This window comes from Haliotis cracherodii, unplaced genomic scaffold (genome assembly GCF_022045235.1).
Source record: "Haliotis cracherodii isolate W230 unplaced genomic scaffold, xgHalCrac1.p SCAF_44, whole genome shotgun sequence".
NCBI classification, from domain to species: domain Eukaryota; kingdom Metazoa; phylum Mollusca; class Gastropoda; order Lepetellida; family Haliotidae; genus Haliotis; species Haliotis cracherodii.
Genome location: NW_027266302.1, coordinates 498,583 through 517,720, shown reverse-complemented (window position 1 = coordinate 517,720; position 19,138 = coordinate 498,583). Strand labels below are relative to the sequence as shown.

The 19,138-nt window shown below is 41.6% G+C and overlaps 1 protein-coding gene across 1 annotated transcript; it reads left to right on the top strand.

The window, feature by feature from the left end:
- The first annotated feature begins 1,502 nt into the window (after nt 1–1,502).
- Nucleotides 1,503–8,244, top strand: LOC139441787 (uncharacterized). Its single transcript, XM_071222570.1, has 5 exons — nt 1,503–1,878; nt 2,513–2,754; nt 4,006–4,179; nt 6,260–6,323; nt 7,166–8,244. The coding sequence occupies exons 1-5, from the start codon at nt 1,503–1,505 to the stop codon at nt 8,242–8,244; spliced, it is 1,935 nt and encodes a 644-aa protein (XP_071078671.1).
- Nucleotides 8,245–19,138: the final 10,894 nt, after the last annotated feature.

The following is a 19,138-nucleotide window of genomic DNA, read 5'->3' as shown; positions in this document are numbered from 1 at the left end:
AGCTACTGTCGACAAAAGTTTCCGCAAGACATGCTATTTTAAATTGTTGTAAGTGTGATATAAAATCAGACTCATCAATTTTACTCAGTCCATTAATATTCCAACTAAGAAAGGGGAATGTTTCGCTTGGACAATCAACGCTTAACGTAACACCGGTGTTGGTAGTGTTCGGATCTTGTGAAGAACTATCCGGGCCTCGGTCAATATCCTAGCTGATAGAACCATGTGACACTTTATTTTCGATCCGGTCTTCTAAGAAAAGATCGGCTTTCTCGTGTTTGTCGCAGTGCTAAACGTTGCTAATGTTGTTTCCATGGTGCGGGGTTTTGTCACCAATCGACCATCTTTGAAATACCTAAAAGCGTTGGTTCCTTAAGTGCCTGAAGCTGTTGACGTTGAAGTGACGTTAGGTCACTAGAAATTCCAAGTCCACCTTCCTTGAATGTGGTTATCGCTTTCAAGGTACGAACTTTGTCGTCAGACGAATGTAACTTAGCAATCATTGGGCGAGGCCGATTTGCATTTACACGTATTGTAAATGCGCACGTATTATGTCCAATGGTTGCCACGTTTTGAATCATGCATGTTCATTGAGGACAGATAACATAGTATCTTTACATGCCATTGATTTTTCATCGCCTGCAGCTTCCGGTATTCCGTGGATGAGGATATTATTACGTCTGCTATAGGACTCAAGTCTATCTAGTTCGTTATCAATTTTTGTCATCTGATCACAAAAAATGTAGTTTCTTTCGTCTTAAAGTGATCAAATATCAGATTCAAAAGTACATTTTGATTACTGATAAGTCATGCGGATAACGAAAGGTGTGCAGTCAGCAGCAAAGTGCATATACTAATGCGATACGGCATATCTGAGTTATCATGACATGTTGTGTATGGCGTGCACCTGTCAACGTGGCTGACTTGGCGGGTCCCGGGTGGATGACAAAATGTTCCGATTCTAACTCTGTATGTTGCTAGATCCTCCATGTTTTGTTCATAACGTATCCACAGAGTGTTCACACATTAACAAATGCCCTTTTGAGGTTGCCAGGTTACTTTGGTTTTGATGTTTAAAGCAAATTCTCGGAGACAACAGGAATGATGATGTGTTCTCCAAAGGGACGTAACCCTTCTTTGTCTTCACAGGTCTGACTTGTGAAAGATTGCATTTGTCTTTATCTTGTCTGTGTGAAGAGGCATTGATTTAAAAAAAAGTAATTCGATTTATTGATTAATTTATAATTATTCATTATACGTTTGGTTTGTCTGAAGCAAATTAAACTGATGGAAAGTCGTACATTATAAAAGTTGCCCAATAAACTATAATACCGGGCCTTGTGGGTATTAAAACTGGCCTTTTCACTGTATATCGAATTGTTTCGGTTAATATTTCCAAGCCATGTTTTATCATACAGATAAATGGATCAGCTCCTTGTACAGCTACACTGTTTACAGCAGTTTAAAACACCGTGAACCACGCCAGGCAACCAACACCGGAAATGAGTGATCAAACGTTGCACATGCTCGTGGGCAAGACCACATCAAAGGGAGCCGACAAACAGTCCGTGCCGGGGAGATTTGAAATCACACACAGACAGCTGACTACGGCACAGGCACGACTGGTTGGCGCAAAGACGGACGATGAGGACACACCTAGTCCTGTTCCCCAGGAGTTTCAGCAGCACGCGTCTTCATTTGGACCCATACGGGCCCCAGTTACCAAGCAAGGTTGGGCGAAGAAGGGACCCAGGGAGCGACGGGTTTTCGAACGATTTATTTATTGTCTTCCGGATATCCTTTCTTTTGTCCCTTCCTTCACATCTACCGTTGAACGCGATCTGCACCTTAAAAGAGAGTACCAGTCCATGGGTTACGGTGAGTACATGTACATTAGGCTATTAGTTCAGAGTCCCTTGAAGATCCGGGGTAGAATAGGTCTTCAGCATCCCATGCTTGCCGTATAAGGCGACAATGCTTGTCGTAAGAGGCGACTAACGGGATCGGGTGGTCAGGCTTGCTGACTTGGTTGATGCATGTCATCGTATCCCAATTGCATGGATCGATAGTCATGATGTCAATCATTGGATTGTCTGGTTCAGACTCGTTTTACCCATCAGACACAGCAATCGTTATTCTGAGCCAGCAAGAGACTATTCACGTGGTTCAAGAATGCAATGCTGTTTTATTAGCAGTGTGAAATGCTAATTCTAGCTCCCAATAGAGCTGAAAATGCAAAGTGAATATAGACCGATCCGTTGACTGGGGCAAAGAGTTTGTAGTGCTTTGAGCATGATCTACTGTATGGAGTATCAGACTGCCGTGGTTTTAAGTAAACATCTCAGCAACACACCTCCCTCTGTGCTCTAGAACAGCAGTTACTAGATGCCAAACGAACACCATGAGTGTTTGAGAATCCTCAACTCTCCACACTACTGCTTACGATGTCCATTGAGTCTGTATAGTCCTTGTCAGCTACTCACTCAGTATATTTTGTTCACTCCACCCCCAGGGTACCCTTTACGTGACTACAACAACGGCTACCCTCGCCCCACCTGCATCTTCATCAACCAGACGGCGGAGGAGTTCCGGGAGTTCCTGGTTGAGCTCTACCCGAACCTAGTGGGCAGGGACCTTCAGGTGTACAGGATGGACAGACAGAAGAAGCTCCTGAAGGTCGTGTCGGGGACTCCCCGGGAACTCAAGGACATCAATTACAAAGGCATCATCGTCATCATTCCCAGCAGTGTACATGTACGTCATTAAAAGAGACCCGTGATGATCCGGGGTAGAATAGGCCTACAACAGTGAGTGAGTGAGTATAGTTTAACGCCGCTTTAAGCAATATTCCAGCAATATCACGGCGGGGGACACCAGAAATGGGCTTCACACATTGTACCTACAACAACCCATGCTTGCTGTAAAAGGCGACTATGCTTGTCGTAAGAGGCGACCAACGGGATCGTGTGGTCAGGCTCGCTGACTTGGTTGATGCATGTCATACTATCCCAATTGCGTGGATCGATGCTTATGATGTTAATCACTAGATTGTAAACAACAAACAAACTCTGACACGAGGACAATCATTGAAGTCTGGTGCAGTGAACTGGTTCTGTGGGTTATATATACCACATTATCTCATTAAAGGGAGCCTAGATCAGGTCGATTTGCAGTGTCCAAGCAAGGTTGGTTCTAGTCTTTCAAAATCTGCTTGGTCATAACTCGAAGGCGTTGAAGGCCGAGGTCAAACTGGTTTCGGGGGCACGGGTGGCCCAGTCGTCTAAGGCGCCGTGATTCGCTGTGCAGAGTTGAGTCCCTTAGGAAACCTATGATTGTGGGTTCGAATCCCGGTTCGCCCCGATTATGTTTCTAGGTTTGTCAGCACCATACCCGTGCTCGTGGGTTTCACAGAAGTGGTAAACGTCTGAGACCTGCATCACTTCGGGCTTTCCTCCCATATTAAGCTGACTCGCCGTAATATAACTGGAATACTGTTAAAAGCGGGGTTAAACCCAACTCACATAACTCAGAGCTTAAGATGGCAATTAAACTACTGCCTGTTTGTCTCCAAATGAGAACGATGAATTGCAAAATTACTCAACATCGAAAAAAGTCTATTAAATGTCAACACTGTACACGGCAATGAATACCCTGTACCCAACAATATCTGCTGGTTTTTTTTTATTCCCATCACTGGAAAAAAAATTGTAAAAGAAACTGTCATGTTGTATTAGATGATGAGTACCCTAAATCTAAATGGATGAATTATATGTCAGAGTCTCACACACGATGCTTATTACATTATCTAGACCTAAATATAAAATAAGCAGAACACATTATAGCTTCCCTCAAAGAACGTGAACATGATCTGTCAGTGTTGGTCATATGTCGCCTGCATGGTGTTTATAGTTAATTTACCATGCTGCCGGCAATGTAGCCCGTTATGAAAGAAATACTGTATGTTTCAATAAATAGATTAGTGTAATGATTATATTTTTGTTACAGGGCGATAGACAAGAGGTCCCTGTGACCAGCACGAGCAGCACGAGAGATGACGTCAGTCCACACGCCAACCCGCTGCACGTGCTGTCTGTCAAGCACCTGAAGTACAGCACCCTGTCTCAGAGTCACCCTCACGTTGATGTGATGTCACAAGCCTCACAGACTTCATGTCAGGTGGTGGGTGGCAAATTGGTTTACTCAGCTGTGATAATTATTCTTTGTACCTATATATACTCTTCAAAAAAAGATATTTTTGGCCATAAAAGCAAAATTAGCGGACCAAGAGGTGCAAAATAAAGAGGTTTAATGTGTTGTAGTGACAGTGACAAATTTCCCGGATCAAAATGATCACAACAAGGACATGAAAACACGTACGATTCGGAAAAAACGTACCCATTGCATTAACAAAAGGTCCATGGAGCTGCACGTACTGCACGCGCAGCAGCACTATGAACGGTATTAAAGTGCAGGGGTTTTGATTGCCTGGCATTAGGTTCGATCTGCGTCAATCGAACAGTGACAGTTCAACAACATGACAAGATGAACTGAAGTGCAAAGAAACAACGTCATAGGCCGCTTGCCAGCAGGGGAATCCCGATCAGCTGTAGCCAGCGTTTTCAATGTAGCGCCCAGCACCATCAACAGCATGGGTCAACACGTGATCGGCCAAGGTCGGGACGACCAAGAGTAGCCACCCCGCCCAAGATCGCTACATCCGATTGTGCCACCAACGTGAAAGGTCGACCACAGCCACCTCAACCGCATCCCATTACCAGGACTGTACAGAATCTTCGACCAGACCCTACGTAACCCGTCTAAGAGCAGCAGGTCTACGAGCAAGACGTCCTGTTCGACGCGTCATATTGAGTCGACAACATCGTCAACAACGACTGCACTGGTGTCGTCAACACAGGGTATGGCCTCAACTGCGATGGAGAAATGTCTGGTTCAGCGACGTATCAAGATTTCTCCTCCGTCGAGCACGGGTGGGGGTAGAGTTATGATGTTGGCAGCTATCTCTCATAATGGCAGGACAGTTTGGTCCATATCCAGGTCAATCTTACGGCTCAACGATACAACAATGAAAATCTCCTACCACACGTCCTCCCAATTCCAGCCAACGGTGTATTCCAGCAGGACAACGCTCGATCGCATACAGCAGGGATCACAAGAGCCTGTCTACACAACAACGTTGATGTTCTCCCCTGGCTCTCCAGATCCCCGGATTTGAACCCGATAGAGTACCTGTGGGATGAATTGGATAGACGGCTACGCCGACGTCAACCACAACCCCAGACGTTGCAGCAGTTGGTTTTTTTGTGTTGCAGGCCGAGTGGGCTACCATTCCCCAGGATGTGATTCGCATACTCGTCTTTTCCATGGGCAGGAGAGTTCAGGCCGCTATCGATTCCAACGGGGGACATACGCGCTATTGATGGTAGCTGACCTTCACCTTGTGATTCTCCTGTGTACTGATAACTGAGATGACTACAATCACCAAGTGTTCTCTCCACAACATTTTAGCTCAATACCTTGTACGGTTCCTCGTATTAAATGTATTTTCCTACCTCACACAAATCTGGCTATGCGTTTTTTTAAAGAGTATATTTAGGGACCATTTGATATTCAGGGGTGTGGGGTGTGCGCGCGCGTGCGTGCGTATGTGTGTGTGTGTGACCAACTATGTTTCTCAAATTTGTAAGTTTCAAAATCCACGAGCACGGGTATTGTGCCAACAGATCAAGGTTCATAATCGGTGAATCTTCATTCTTACCAATGATCGACCGCCTCCGTGGTCTAATGGTAGAGCGTCCGCCCGGAGAGCGGAAGGTCCGGGGTTCAAACCCCAGCCCCGTCATACCAAAAGACGTTTAAAGATGGTACTTGTTGTAACCCTGTCTGGCGTTCGGCATTAAGGGGCTAAAACAAGGACTGGTCGGCTCGGAGTCAGTATACTGTGTCTGAGTGGGGTATTCATGTTTAACTGCGGCATGGTATCTCAGTGTGCTAGCACTATAAACCGGCATCAGTCCGGACTAGTCCGGACTAGTACAAGCAGCCACTCACACACGTGCGACGCGACGTTAAACCCCATTTCACCTCACCTTACCAATTATCAGCGGATTCTTGCACGCTCAAGGACACAGCTCTGCACAGCAAATTGCGGTGCCCTCGACCACTGGGTTACGGGCGCCGTCAACCAAAAGCAGATGTTTTCTCCCATTATATCCAATGTTTCATGTTGTCTGTTGTACAGAAGGAAGAACCCGTGGAGCCAACCGTGCCAGCAGTATCCGAGGATGGAACTTCAGACGCCTCTGGTAGTAGCTTTAACGACATGTTCTGTGCTGATAGCGTATAGTAGGATGTCAGGCACTATAATATACAACAGAAACGAAGACGATGATTACATAAGAAAAAATCGGTCTGGTGTTCTTTAACTTTTGTTTTGTTTCATATATTATGTGCATAGCCAGGGATGTATGAATTAATCGTCATTTAAGAGTTTCGTTTCTTTGGACCAGCCCGGCTGCAACCGCCAACTGGAATAGCAAGCGGCACAAACAACAACAAAACCTAACTAAATCTACACATGGCAGCACCGATGTACTTTAAGGTTGCCACCCGTGAAGATTCCGGGGCAGAATAGGTCGTCGATCCCAATTGCGTGGATCGATGCTCATGATATTAATCACTGGATTGTCTGGTCCATATTCGATTATTTACAGACCGCCGTCATATAGCTGGAATATTGCTGAGTGCGGCGTTAAACAACAAACCAACCAATCAACCACTTTTAAGGTTGCCTGTGATAATCGAAACTGATGGAATTGTTCCTCATTATCTTCCCAGGTCGCTTCCTATTTTGAGATACAGACAGTAACCTATAGTTACAGTAGCCCTATAGTTTCTAATTTTCAGACCATATTCTTGACTTGGTTTGGTTAACATTAAGTTATCTGTAAGTAGGGTGAGACCCAAAACGCAAGTACCCATAATAGCGAAAATTACTTAGTTTAGAAATATGTATTCGTCGTTACATTAAATTATATAAATAGTAAACATAATTATGTATTTATTACCTGTTCTACTTCTTTAATTGTATAGTATTTGTATGACTGCCTTGTTTTGTACTGTGACTGACTATACATTTGTACCCAAGGTGACGTCAGCAAGATACTGTCCCTGGCTCTGCTGGAGAGGCTGAGCTTGGGAGCTGCTCGCACCTTGCTCATCTCGCGTGACACGTTCGTGGATGACGTCATCAAGTTCTACAAGGACGACCCAACCGTCGTGGCCTGTGATCTACTGGTGCTTGTTCAAAATAGTAGAAATGGCGACCTTGAAGAGATATGTACCAACAGAGTATTCACAGAGTTTTGGAGAAAGGCTTACAAGTATTGGTTTGTTGGGAATGAAGAACTTGTACCTAAACTGTCGCCATTGGCGAGGCGAGAATTGTTTATTATCCTCGGGAGAATACTTGCACATGGTTTGATTCTGTTGAACTATTGGCCATTGAAGTTGTCCAGGGTTTGCACACGTGTGGTGTTGACAGACCAGGAAGCTTCAGATAAACTAATGATGGCTTCATTCAGATGCATACTGTCGGAAAGTGAAAGGGCGGTCATTAAGGACCTGGAAGATCAGGTTGAGAGGTGTGATGGGTATGACTCGCCGGCAACTATGGCACAAGCTGCTATAGCCTTAGCCCCTTATGGATGCACACAACTTCCTTCAGCACACAGTCTTGGAACTTTCCTTACTGAGATGGCTATCCAGTACTGTTATTGTCGACCATATTGGCCGCTGACACAGATGAGCGGATCATTCAAGAACTCCTCAAACTCTACTTTCAGGACAGTCACAGAATCAGACATTACCGATTTATACAATGTTCTTCAGCCAACAGCTACATCAGTAACAAAGAAAATCTCTTACTCCTACTCGGACAGCGCCAGAGACAAAAGTTTTGAGAAATCTGTGAGCGCCTTTTTGGAAAAGGTTTTGTTGAAGCTTGGCAAAGACCAGCTAAGGCGTCTTCTTCTCTTGTGGTCAAGTACTGAATGTCTGAATATGAAGGTTCTTCACGTCACGTTCTCGGAGTCAGCTCAAGTATCTGCACCTGTGTTTGATGGGTTTGCTAACCAGTTGTGCCTCAGCCGGTACTTCCCTTCTGCTGAGGTGTTACAGGACCACCTGGAGACGAGCTTGGAGGAAAGTGTTGCTTTCAGGCTGTGATTGTAACTCAGGGGCATCCCACCGACGGCAAGTGTTCGTTTGGGATCAGGGAATAATACTTAATACGAGGCATCTTAACATCAGCTTTGGAGTGTCATGTTCGGTCTGTAACTCTCAACTGTCGACTTTAAGACTGCTTTGTAACTTTTGGGTCGTTATTTTCTTTAGTACAGAGTGCTAATGGAACTACGAATCACCAGAATCATGATATTAACACCCTTGACATACAATTGAATTACTTATCACATACCTGGGAGTGATACTGATACAAAGTCAGAATATAAACACCAAATTGTGTTCTCTTAATATGTAATAAAGATACAATGGAGGTCACTGCACGGGATACCACCATCAGGATTGGCATGCACATATTGTTGACGCCCAGTTGACGGTACAAATGCTTTGCAAATCCGGCAATAGACCGAAATCTGCACGGCAGTCGCCGTTTTGATTACACTCTCATTAAAATCAGATCTCGGTTCTCGGTACCGCTAAACAAAGATCTGAGGACATCCCATTACGGGTCACGTCAGACCGAACTTTCGCGAACTTTGACCGACCAATGGATTGACTAACAAGAAATCGACAATAGCCAATCAGAAGGCAGCCTAATCGAGCTCTACGGTACGAGTTTCAAACAGGTGACTACGCTTCGAAACATATTTTGACATATACTCGATTAAAAAAATTCAAAACTGAACAAAAGAACATTCTGGAATCGCTAATAGATGGTCTAGATTGTATGAATACAGACATAAAGCCCATAACTGTCGTTCGGAATACCCTGTGGTGTTTTTTTTTGAGGATGCACGATCAAAAATCACATTCCAACTGTCACTTTCGTATCTGATAAGCGATGCTCTGATTGGTCAGATATAAGGACGTTCTGACATGACCCGCAATGAGATGTCCTCAGATCTTTGTTTACTGGTAGTGAGAACTAAGATCTGATTTTAATGAGATTGTTTTGATTACGAACAGGATCTCGATCTCGATTGTGATTGGACTACGCATAGACTCGTTAGTCCAGCGAAACTATTACTCCGAAATTCCAGCCTTGTTCGGTATGGGTGGGAACTGGACTTTTATAGTCAGTTAACTCCCTTGCCTCGAGAGGCTGTGGCATACACTGTTATCAGGAAACCTTTCAAGTGATTCACTTTCAGAAAACATTTCTGATGTGTTAGACTTCTTGTATACGCTGATCTCTGTAATGAAGAAAAAGAGGCGATCCTTCCCCGCACGGTCAGCCAGCAATACAACAGCAGTCGAGAAACTGACTATCTATCTGAAACACTTCACAAGATTCTGCCAACTGACTTAAACATTTGTAGTATCCTTCGTTGGATGACACCCTTTGCGTGTCACGACATGAACCTATTACTGATACATTTCTTCTGCAAAAATAAACTATGAACATGTTTCTGGTGTGTGTTAAATGACCAACGTGACATACTAGTACTACTTTTGTCTCATGGAAAGGGATGGAAAGGGATGGGCTAACTACACAAATACACCAGTCAAGGATGTAACATGACAAAAAGACAGTTATGATATTACATTGCATGGGAAGTCGTTGTTTCAGGGTGTAAATCCTGACTGCACGGTCCAGCAGAGACCTGAAACAATCCACAGATATATGGTTCGAGGTTTTGTCATCTCGACAGTGCAGGCAGATAAAGGGACATGTTAAATATATTTACAAGAATTTACAATCATCCAAGTGATATGCAGGTGTGATTATAACACTTATAGGAGAAAATGTTATGAAAGAATATGTAAACACATTATTGATCATAAAAGCATTGGGGGGGGGGGGGCAGTCGTCTAAGGCGCCGAGATTCGATGTGCAGAGTTGCGTCCCTCGGGCACGCCAGAAATCTGTGATTGTGGGTTCGAATCCCGGTTCGCCCCGATTATGTTTCTAGGTTTGTCAGCACCATACCCGTGCTCGTGGGTTTCATCGAAGTGGTAAACGTCTGAGACCTGCATCACTTCGGGCTTTCCTCCCACATTAAGCTGACACGCCGTGATATAACTGGAATACTGTTAAAAGCGGCGTTAAACCCAACTCACTCTCTAAATGCTGGCATGCTGAAAGATGGTTGATTCATGACATGTGAATATTCCTCCTCAGTATGAGGTTGAGGAGGGCCAGGAATTAATACAAGGGGACGTAACGAACATAAAGATAGTCATGAAGGAACTCCAAGAACAGATGTCCCAGGTTGAGAGCATGTTGCGAGTCAGTGCAACAATGTCCAAACACACGAACAGGCAGGACGAAGATCAAGAGGAGCAGCAGACTTAGAGTTGCCTCCCCTGGCAAATATGGATTATCTCCTTTGTAGGATTATCTCTCTTTGTCAGAGATTGTCAGTTTTGAAAACGTTTGAATACTTGCCAAACGAAACAGTGTTGGAAAAACATTTTGTGTATTGGGCGGAAGTTAGCTACCCAATTTTAAAGCCAGATTTCATTTTGAAACATTGAACAGCATATATCAAAGTTTTGGAAATATCTGAACAATTTACTGCAGTGCAGATTTGGATAATGCAGTGTATTTTGTTGCATGTACTTTAATATGAGAAGTGTTAGCTTAGATATCATAAAGATACATATGTATTCAGATTTGTGTTGATTACGTTATGAGTACAGTTCATTGGCTAAAACCCATTCCATAATCATAAGAAATATCCATAGGCCATCATGCATGTGTTTACTACTCTCATTCTCACTAATGATCATGAGGTGCAATTGAAGTGTCCATACATAGACAAACTGAAGAAGGCAATTTATGTGAATTGTGTTTTTAGTTAATAAGGTTGTCATAAATAGGTGTCAGTTGGAACATTTTAGTAGCACCATTTGTGTTTGAGATCTTCAGCAGTGTACCGAAGATGAAACTAACAACACTTTCTTCTGAAATTCCTAGCTTTTCAGCGAAAAGTGAAATGTGCATAATTTTCGAACAATACATAAAACATTGTACACGTGCATCACGTCTGTTAACATGGAGCACTTTTTACTTTCCAATTATTTTCATTTTATTAAAGAAATACGAAAGGGAAACACAATTATAGTATAATTCTATTACACTCAGAAAAGCAAATGTCTCATTATTGAAACTAATTTCTTTATTGGGAACATTTTACGTATGACTTCGATAAGCATGTATCTTACCACTGACTCACAGTTCGACATTGACACAAGGCATGATAATTATTATCAACATATGTTTCTGAATGTAATACAGTGCTTAAGATATATTAGTTCTTTTGAACCATATTGTTACGTGATACTTTATGCTATGACACGTAAACATTGAGTTTTTATCAATATTTCAATATGAGTGTGTTTCGCTTCTTATGAAGTGAAAGCTATATATTATACTTTCAGTTTTAGAATGATAAAAGGACATAAAATACAAATCAGGACAAATATAGAATAAAATATTGGTTGAAAAAGTACTACCAGCTACTCATTTAAAGCAGTATTAGGTAACGTGTGTATCAATAATTAAAAAAAACCTTAATATCTGAAATGTCAATAAGACATCGTGGAGAAAACTGTCACCAGTCTATCAACTAGTCTTTCAAGAACAACAGTGGTTCACATTTCCTTACCTCTAATCATCATTAGAGTCACAGCATACATTGTATTTTCGGATGCTGTATGTATCCGATACTCGTCACATATCTCGTCTATCCATTTCTACTACTCGAACACTGCTTGAACTTTATCTGTCCACATATTATCAGTAGTAACTGAGATTTTGTCGAAGAAAATACATTGTCCACATTAATTCTTGACAAGGGTAAACAGGCTTCGGACTGTTGAAAAAAATTGCCTGCCACACAAATTACATTGTTACAAGGTTTTTTCTTTACAGGAATCAGGCTCAAAGTTTTGAAAAATACTCTGGTTTTGTAGCTGTTGCTGAAAAATATACATATAATCTCGATACAAAATCCCAAATACCCACCAGAATATCAAATGATCGGTCCCTTAGGGTCAATCAAAAAGTGAAGGTACCAGGTATTTGCGTTGAACTGGCACATCTGTGAGTTAAGATCTGTACATATATCTATCATGTAAAATCATTTTGAGTGGATTTCTCGCAATTGAACCTTTGTTGTATATATGTGTACTTTAATATGAGAACCTCATGTGGGACAAAATGTTGGCTTAAATGTCCAAAACTTTCTTCAAATTTGTGTTGATCTCATGCAACTCTCATCTCAGTAAGAGTAGGACCAAAAAGAACCAGCTGTGTACTTTGAGTCAGGTTGTGTACTGTCCGTCATGTCCATCATGTCGATTCATGGAGGGGATTTCTGTCGAAGTGCTCAACGTTCACATGTTCCCTAAATGAATCAAAATGTAAATATACATTTTTCAACCAACATCTCAGAAACCTATTTGCATTTCAACTTTTCAATCCATGATTGTACAAGTCTGGCTTAATACAATAGAAACAGCTTCAAAAGAACAGGTAGTGAATCGTGTTGTCAAATTTGCGACTATGCTAACGTATATCGACTTGCTCCTGGAATTAGCTGCTTTCAGTTGTCCATGCATGTCAGCATTGTCTACCTGTCGCCTGGTTAGCGCCTGTTATCTATTGTACATGATCAATATTCTCTATTCTCTAAATACGATCTCTCAGAATGAAAATTGTATTGAAACATCTTGATTTTTAACATGACTCCAACTCAGCGAGTATCACAACTACAGTAAACTACGGTTATAACGAACACAAAGGGACCACCAGTTACAGTTTGTAATAACCATTGTTCGTTATAAGCATATACAGCATATATACAACAAATGACAGGGACTAAAACTTAAGTTCGTTATATCGGTCAGTTCGGGTTAAGCGTGTTTGTTATAAACGTAGTTTACTGTAATTAGAATCGTATTAATGTATGCTACAGGCAGTCAAGTCTTTAGCTCAGGATTCTTATTGTACATGGAGCTGATGAAATCATGCTTGGAACGGCTTTGTCTTAACCTCTCTAATGTTGTTATGGGGGACCACGTGTTTAAGTCAGGAAAATCAAACCAGGGACGCATTGATTCATTGCCTGGTGCAACATGGGGAAAAAACAAATAGATTATGAACTATTTATCATATTCAGAAATGGAACTTAGCAATATACTGATGTATTCAGTAACAGCATAATGAAGCAGGGTGTGGAGTCAGCCCACATATGGCAACCCTTACCTTGTCAAAAGGGTTAACCTCTTTGGTCATGTGAACGAAGATTACAACCTTAGATGATAAGGTTCGTGATTCAAATCCCAGCAAACGACTTGAAAATGTTTTTGGCGTTGCATGTTTGATAGAAGTAAATCTAGTAAGTGACACTTGTTGGAATATTTATGTTTACGCAGATGTGATCTGATAATTTGTACAATCTTAAACACATTTTGAACACATTTTGATAATTTGTATAAGTCTGTCTGCAGGTGTCATTGATCAGATTTACTTGTTTATTTGTACATTTGTAACCTGAGCCAGTGATAAATGGTGCCATTGTTTATAGTGCAGTGTGAGTTGTGACAACACCCGTCATGCGGGGATGTTGATACACGCAATTATTTGATATTGTTAACAGTTATACCCTTCTTAAAATAAATTATTCATGTATGTATATATATTAGAATATGTACTTTTCAGTGAAGGGTCATGGCCCTACTACCTCTCGAGAATGTTTTCTCCTTATTTTAACAAGCTATGTGATAATATCATAAGTTCATCTTCTGTATACTCCTAACCATTTTCTGGAATATGAAGATATTTCATGATCATCACATTAATGCTCAAGTGATGTAAAGAAAGTGACATTTTATGTGGTAAAGATTTTGTTGTCAGTTGATAAAAGTCTGAAATGTTTCGTTAAAGTCCAGCGTGACACAGGTCAAGGAAAACGTGGCTTGATATTTCTTGAACATAATGGCAGAAAACAGTATTTACAGTTGTCCTGTTGAAACAGTTCCCTCTGGCGGTGAATGATTGGAAGAAGGTGAAGTTGAAGAATTTGACTCATGTAGCGATTTGCTGTCAAATATCCCTGAACCACAACCAAGTCAGATCTCGTGGTGTAGGATATGTCCTCCCACACCATGACACTACTGCCACCGAAATTGTCGAATTCACGTACACAATGTGGGACAAAACGCTCATTTCGACGAGATTAAACAGGTTGTCTTCCACCTCGACGGTGAAGAAGAAACCGTGATTCATCCCTAAACCACACTCGTCTCTAGTTTCTCAAATTCCATGGCTGTAAGGTATGGCACCAACGCTCATTTTGCTTTACTGTTTTCATCCAAGACATTTTTTAACAAATGTGAAAACAATGTCGTTTAAGACATTTCAAAACGACAATGGCTGCGTTTTGACGCACCGATTGTCGAATATCAGGCCACCAACATTTTCCAATAACATATATCCAATTTATATACCGGATTTTTGTGTAGTCGGGTTCAATGAACTAAATACTACCTGTGCGTTTCATTTTTTGAAGAGTGTATGTCACATCATTCATAAAGTAAACTGTATGCCTAAACTAAATAGATTTTTCCCAACGGTTTCTAAGATAGATTAAAGACTCCTCAGCTATGCTAGGGATGTAACACCCTCGGCGATCGGCAGGGTAAGACCTCGAGCACTTCGCGCTGTCGGTCTTCAAGTATCTCTCCCCTTTCGCCTCGGGCCTCACATCTCCAAGCATAACCTGGGAGTCGTGTTCTATCCTACACACAATATCCTTATCTTGCTAGGTATTCCTGAGATCCTGAAGGACACAGTGAATGTGCAGCGACAGAATGTTTTTGTGTCTTCACTCAGTGGATTTTATATGACATCATGGCGTCATTGAAAATAATGTCATTTTGAAATATAACGAAACATCGTGACGTAAGACCGAGGCATCATCCTGGCGAGTTTACCAGGGTGGCCTAGTTGTCTAAGGCACATAAATTCGCTGTCCACAGTTGCGTCCCTAGGGCGCGCCAGAAACCTATGATAGTGAGTTTGAATTCCATATCAGGGATTTATTGTGAAAACAGTCACAAATTGCTGAGCAATCCTTAGATATTCCGATGTCATAAAATATATTATTCACTTATGTACGGGATGTTATGAGCTGACCCTTCCTGCACACACCTCGATCGTCCGGCCCTCGCGTAGTTTACAAACCGATTCAGCTCGTAGACCTCGTTAGTATCACGTTGGAACTAACATTATGCAGGTTTATTATGCATGTTGTCAGTTATCATGGACACTCAATGTCAGGAAATTCGAAACTCAATCCAATATCGCCTGTATCCCTACACAATATTCCAGAACCAGTCACTATTAAATATTGAAGAATTATAAAATATTAAATAATTTACTATTGCAATGGTAGCTATAAAATATAAGACCAAATGGCACTAGAAAAAGTGAGCGATTTTAAGTTCAATGCAAACATGGAATGTGAAGATAATAAAAAAAAGTAAAATTTATATTATATCATGTGTGATAATGCTGTAAGTAATGATAGCTTATTATGATTACATCACCACAACGTCAAGTTTCACTGACAACGATTACTTCGAAAAAGTGGGACAATACAATACAGGAAAGTGAAATGACATAAAACGTCAACGCCAGAGAAAAACCAGTCTCGATTATCCGACGAAACAGATTCCACTGGTCGTAAAAGGCAAAACAGTGATAAAAATTATATGAATGGATCCCTGAAAATCAATGATGACACCAGGTGTTCGCAAAAGGGTTAGCATATCCTGCTTCAGAGCCCCGTGACAAATTGAAGTACCGTCACAAAATTATTTTGTCTATCAATAAAGATATTATTTTACAGATACTCTCATGGATAGAGTGTGGATATTATGATGTAACAAACTGTAGAAGCCTGGGGCACACACGATTAGATGGAGATCGGTTTCGACCCTGAGGGGTAGGACACGGCTGTACATCTGTACGGCAATAATACATGTTTATGATCGTGTCCGGTGAGATTTCGTAGTCAAGTACGTGGTGGTTCCCTTTCATAGGATAACAACTCACCTAAAATACAGCACGGTTCCGGCTATAACAGATATGTCTTATGATTATGAAAATCGTATTTGTTATTTTCACACGTTGTATCAGCCGTCACATTTTTTTCATAATTAAAAAAACATCTCATAAAGTCGGCCTTGAACTGAGTATTTGCATCTTCCAGGGAAAACGTTATCTGGCTATTGTTTTACGGTCCAATTGGCAAAGCTAATTAGTTCTTAAATATATTCTTCCTAATCAAGCATTATTCGTACATCCAGAGTTCTTACTCAAAATAGATTAATGATGATCTAAATTAACTGATGATATAATATTATAAGATGAAAGAGATAGGTATATAGGTTTCTGAAGTATTTAGTTAATCGAAAGTGTAGCGAGTGTTCTTGGTTTCACCAGGGTGGTGAACGTCTGAGACCTTTACTCATACATCGCGCTGATAAGTCGTGATATGACCGAAGGCCGTTCGAAGTGGCATTGAACCAAATCACTCAGTTCTCAACAATTGTGCTTGACAAATTATTAGTTATTAATCGCCAACCTCCTCCAACCAGAAACTTGACTTCAGCCATACACTGAACCTCACATTTACCCTGTGAGTGGGTGATTAAGCAGGGTTCAGTGCTGTTTGAACTTATACAGCACCATCACGACGAGTAGGGTTACCGTGGGGCGCACATAGTGCATGCATAAGCATTTGTCGAAACAAACGAGCACAGGCATATTGCTGACAACCCAAGGTCATAATCAGAGATTCGAACATATAGTCAGATCAAGGTCATTTGGGAGAAGGAACGGAGACCCAACACTGCTATCAAAGAAGACACAGATACCCAAGTCTGCTATCAAGGAAGACACATATACCCAAGTCTGCTATCAAAGAAGACACAGATACCCAAGTCAGCTATCAAGGAAGACACAGATACCCAAGTCTGCTATCAAAGAAGACACAGATACCCAAGTCTGCTATCAAGGAAGACACAGATACCCAAGTCTGCTATCAAGGAAGACACAGATACCCAAGTCTGCTATCAAGGAAGACACAGATACCCAAGTCTGCTATCAAGGAAGACACAGATACCCAAGTCTGCTATCAAGGAAGACACAGATACCCAAGTCTGCTATCAAGGAAGACACATATACCCAAGTCTGCTATCAATGAAGACTCAGATACCCAAGTCTGCTATCAATGAAGACACAGATACCCAAGTCTGCTATCAAGGAAGACACAGATACCCAAGTCTGCTATCAATGAAGACACAGATACCCAAGTCTGCTATCAAGGAAGACACAGATACCCAAGTCTGCTATCAAGGAAGACACAGATACCCAAGTCTGCTATCAAGGAAGACACATATACCCAAGTCTGCTATCAATGAAGACTCAGATACCCAAGTCTGCTATCAAGGAAGACACAGATACCCAAGTCTGCTATCAAGGAAGACACAGATACCCAAGTCTGCTATCAATGAAGACACAGATACCCAAGTCTGCTATCAAGGAAGACACATATACCCAAGTCTGCTATCAAGGAAGACACATATACCCAAGTCTGCTATCAAGGAAGACACAGATACCCAAGGACCCGTGAAGATCCGGGGTAGAATAGGTCTTCAGCAACCCATGCTTGCCGTAACAGATGACTATGCTTGTCGTAAAAAGGCGACTAACGGAATCCTAAGTGGATGGATCGGTGCTCATGATGTCAGTTACTGGATTGTCTTGTCCAGACTCGATTATTTACAGACCGCGGTCATATAGCTCGAATATTGCTGAGTGCAGCGTTAAACAACAAATAAGTAAACAAACAAACAGAGACCCAAGTCTGCTATCAATGAACACATGGTTGCCTACGCTTTCAGTGTTAGTTTTGGGTACACATGCTTGTATCTTTACCAAGCAAGGGGAATTTTTTTTTATTAAGAAGTTGAAACCCACAGTTCAGCTCTGTTGTCATTGATACAACTTCTGAAACGCCACTTACAGATAAGACTACGAGATGTGGAGGATACATTACTATACCCTTGTTCCCTATCGCATGCCTAAAACAAGCACCATTGCCTTCACGGTGACAACTATATGTATTGGTTTTGTGTTGGCTTTCCATGAACACAGACCATAATTAATCTGACTTCACTATAAACCAAAACATTGTGGTAAGATAAACTAATTATAAAGAAGCTGTATTATCTTGTGTGACGTAATTAGACGAAACGTATGGACACTTGATTGAGTGAGGTTTTATGGACACTTGAAATGTATGTATTAGACTATTTCATGTTTTTAAACTATAACGTTTTTTTGATAATGCAGTTGATGTGAATAAAAGTTGTTTCGAATTAAAATACATGCATTGATTTCAAGCTGGAAACAAGATGAGGTGAGGCGAGGCGTCGCGTTCAAGCTAATGTCTATCATATAGTGACGTGCCTGATCATATGTTGATAGTGGCGTGCATGCACTTACGTGGGGCTGCTTGTACTGGTATGGAAGTGCCGTTGTTATAGTGCTAGTCCACTGATATACCATGCCGCTGTTTAACACGGATGCCACACTCAGACACAGTATACCGATTCCGAGCCGACCGGTCCTTGTTGTATCCCCTTAATGCCGAGTGCCAGGCAGGGAAATAACAAGTACCATCTGTTAACGTTTTTTGATATGTATATTTGATTTTGCCAGGTGACGATCTGGTATGAAGAATATGTCAGACAATGAGGAGACAATGTGAGACAAATGAGAAGATTATATAAGGAATGTGGAAACATAATGTCTTTTGGTATGGCTCGTCAAGGGATCGAACCTTCCGTTCTTCGACCTACC

Bases quoted from the DNA above. Each gene is read 5' to 3' on its own strand.
- LOC139441787 (XM_071222570.1), top strand. From the start codon at position 1,503: ATGAGTGATCAAACGTTGCACATGCTCGTGGGCAAGACCACATCAAAG. The intron at 1,879-2,512 runs GTGAGTACATGT...CTCCACCCCCAG, and splicing joins GTACCAGTCCATGGGTTACG to GGTACCCTTTACGTGACTAC. The intron at 6,324-7,165 runs GTAGTAGCTTTA...TTTGTACCCAAG, and splicing joins TGGAACTTCAGACGCCTCTG to GTGACGTCAGCAAGATACTG.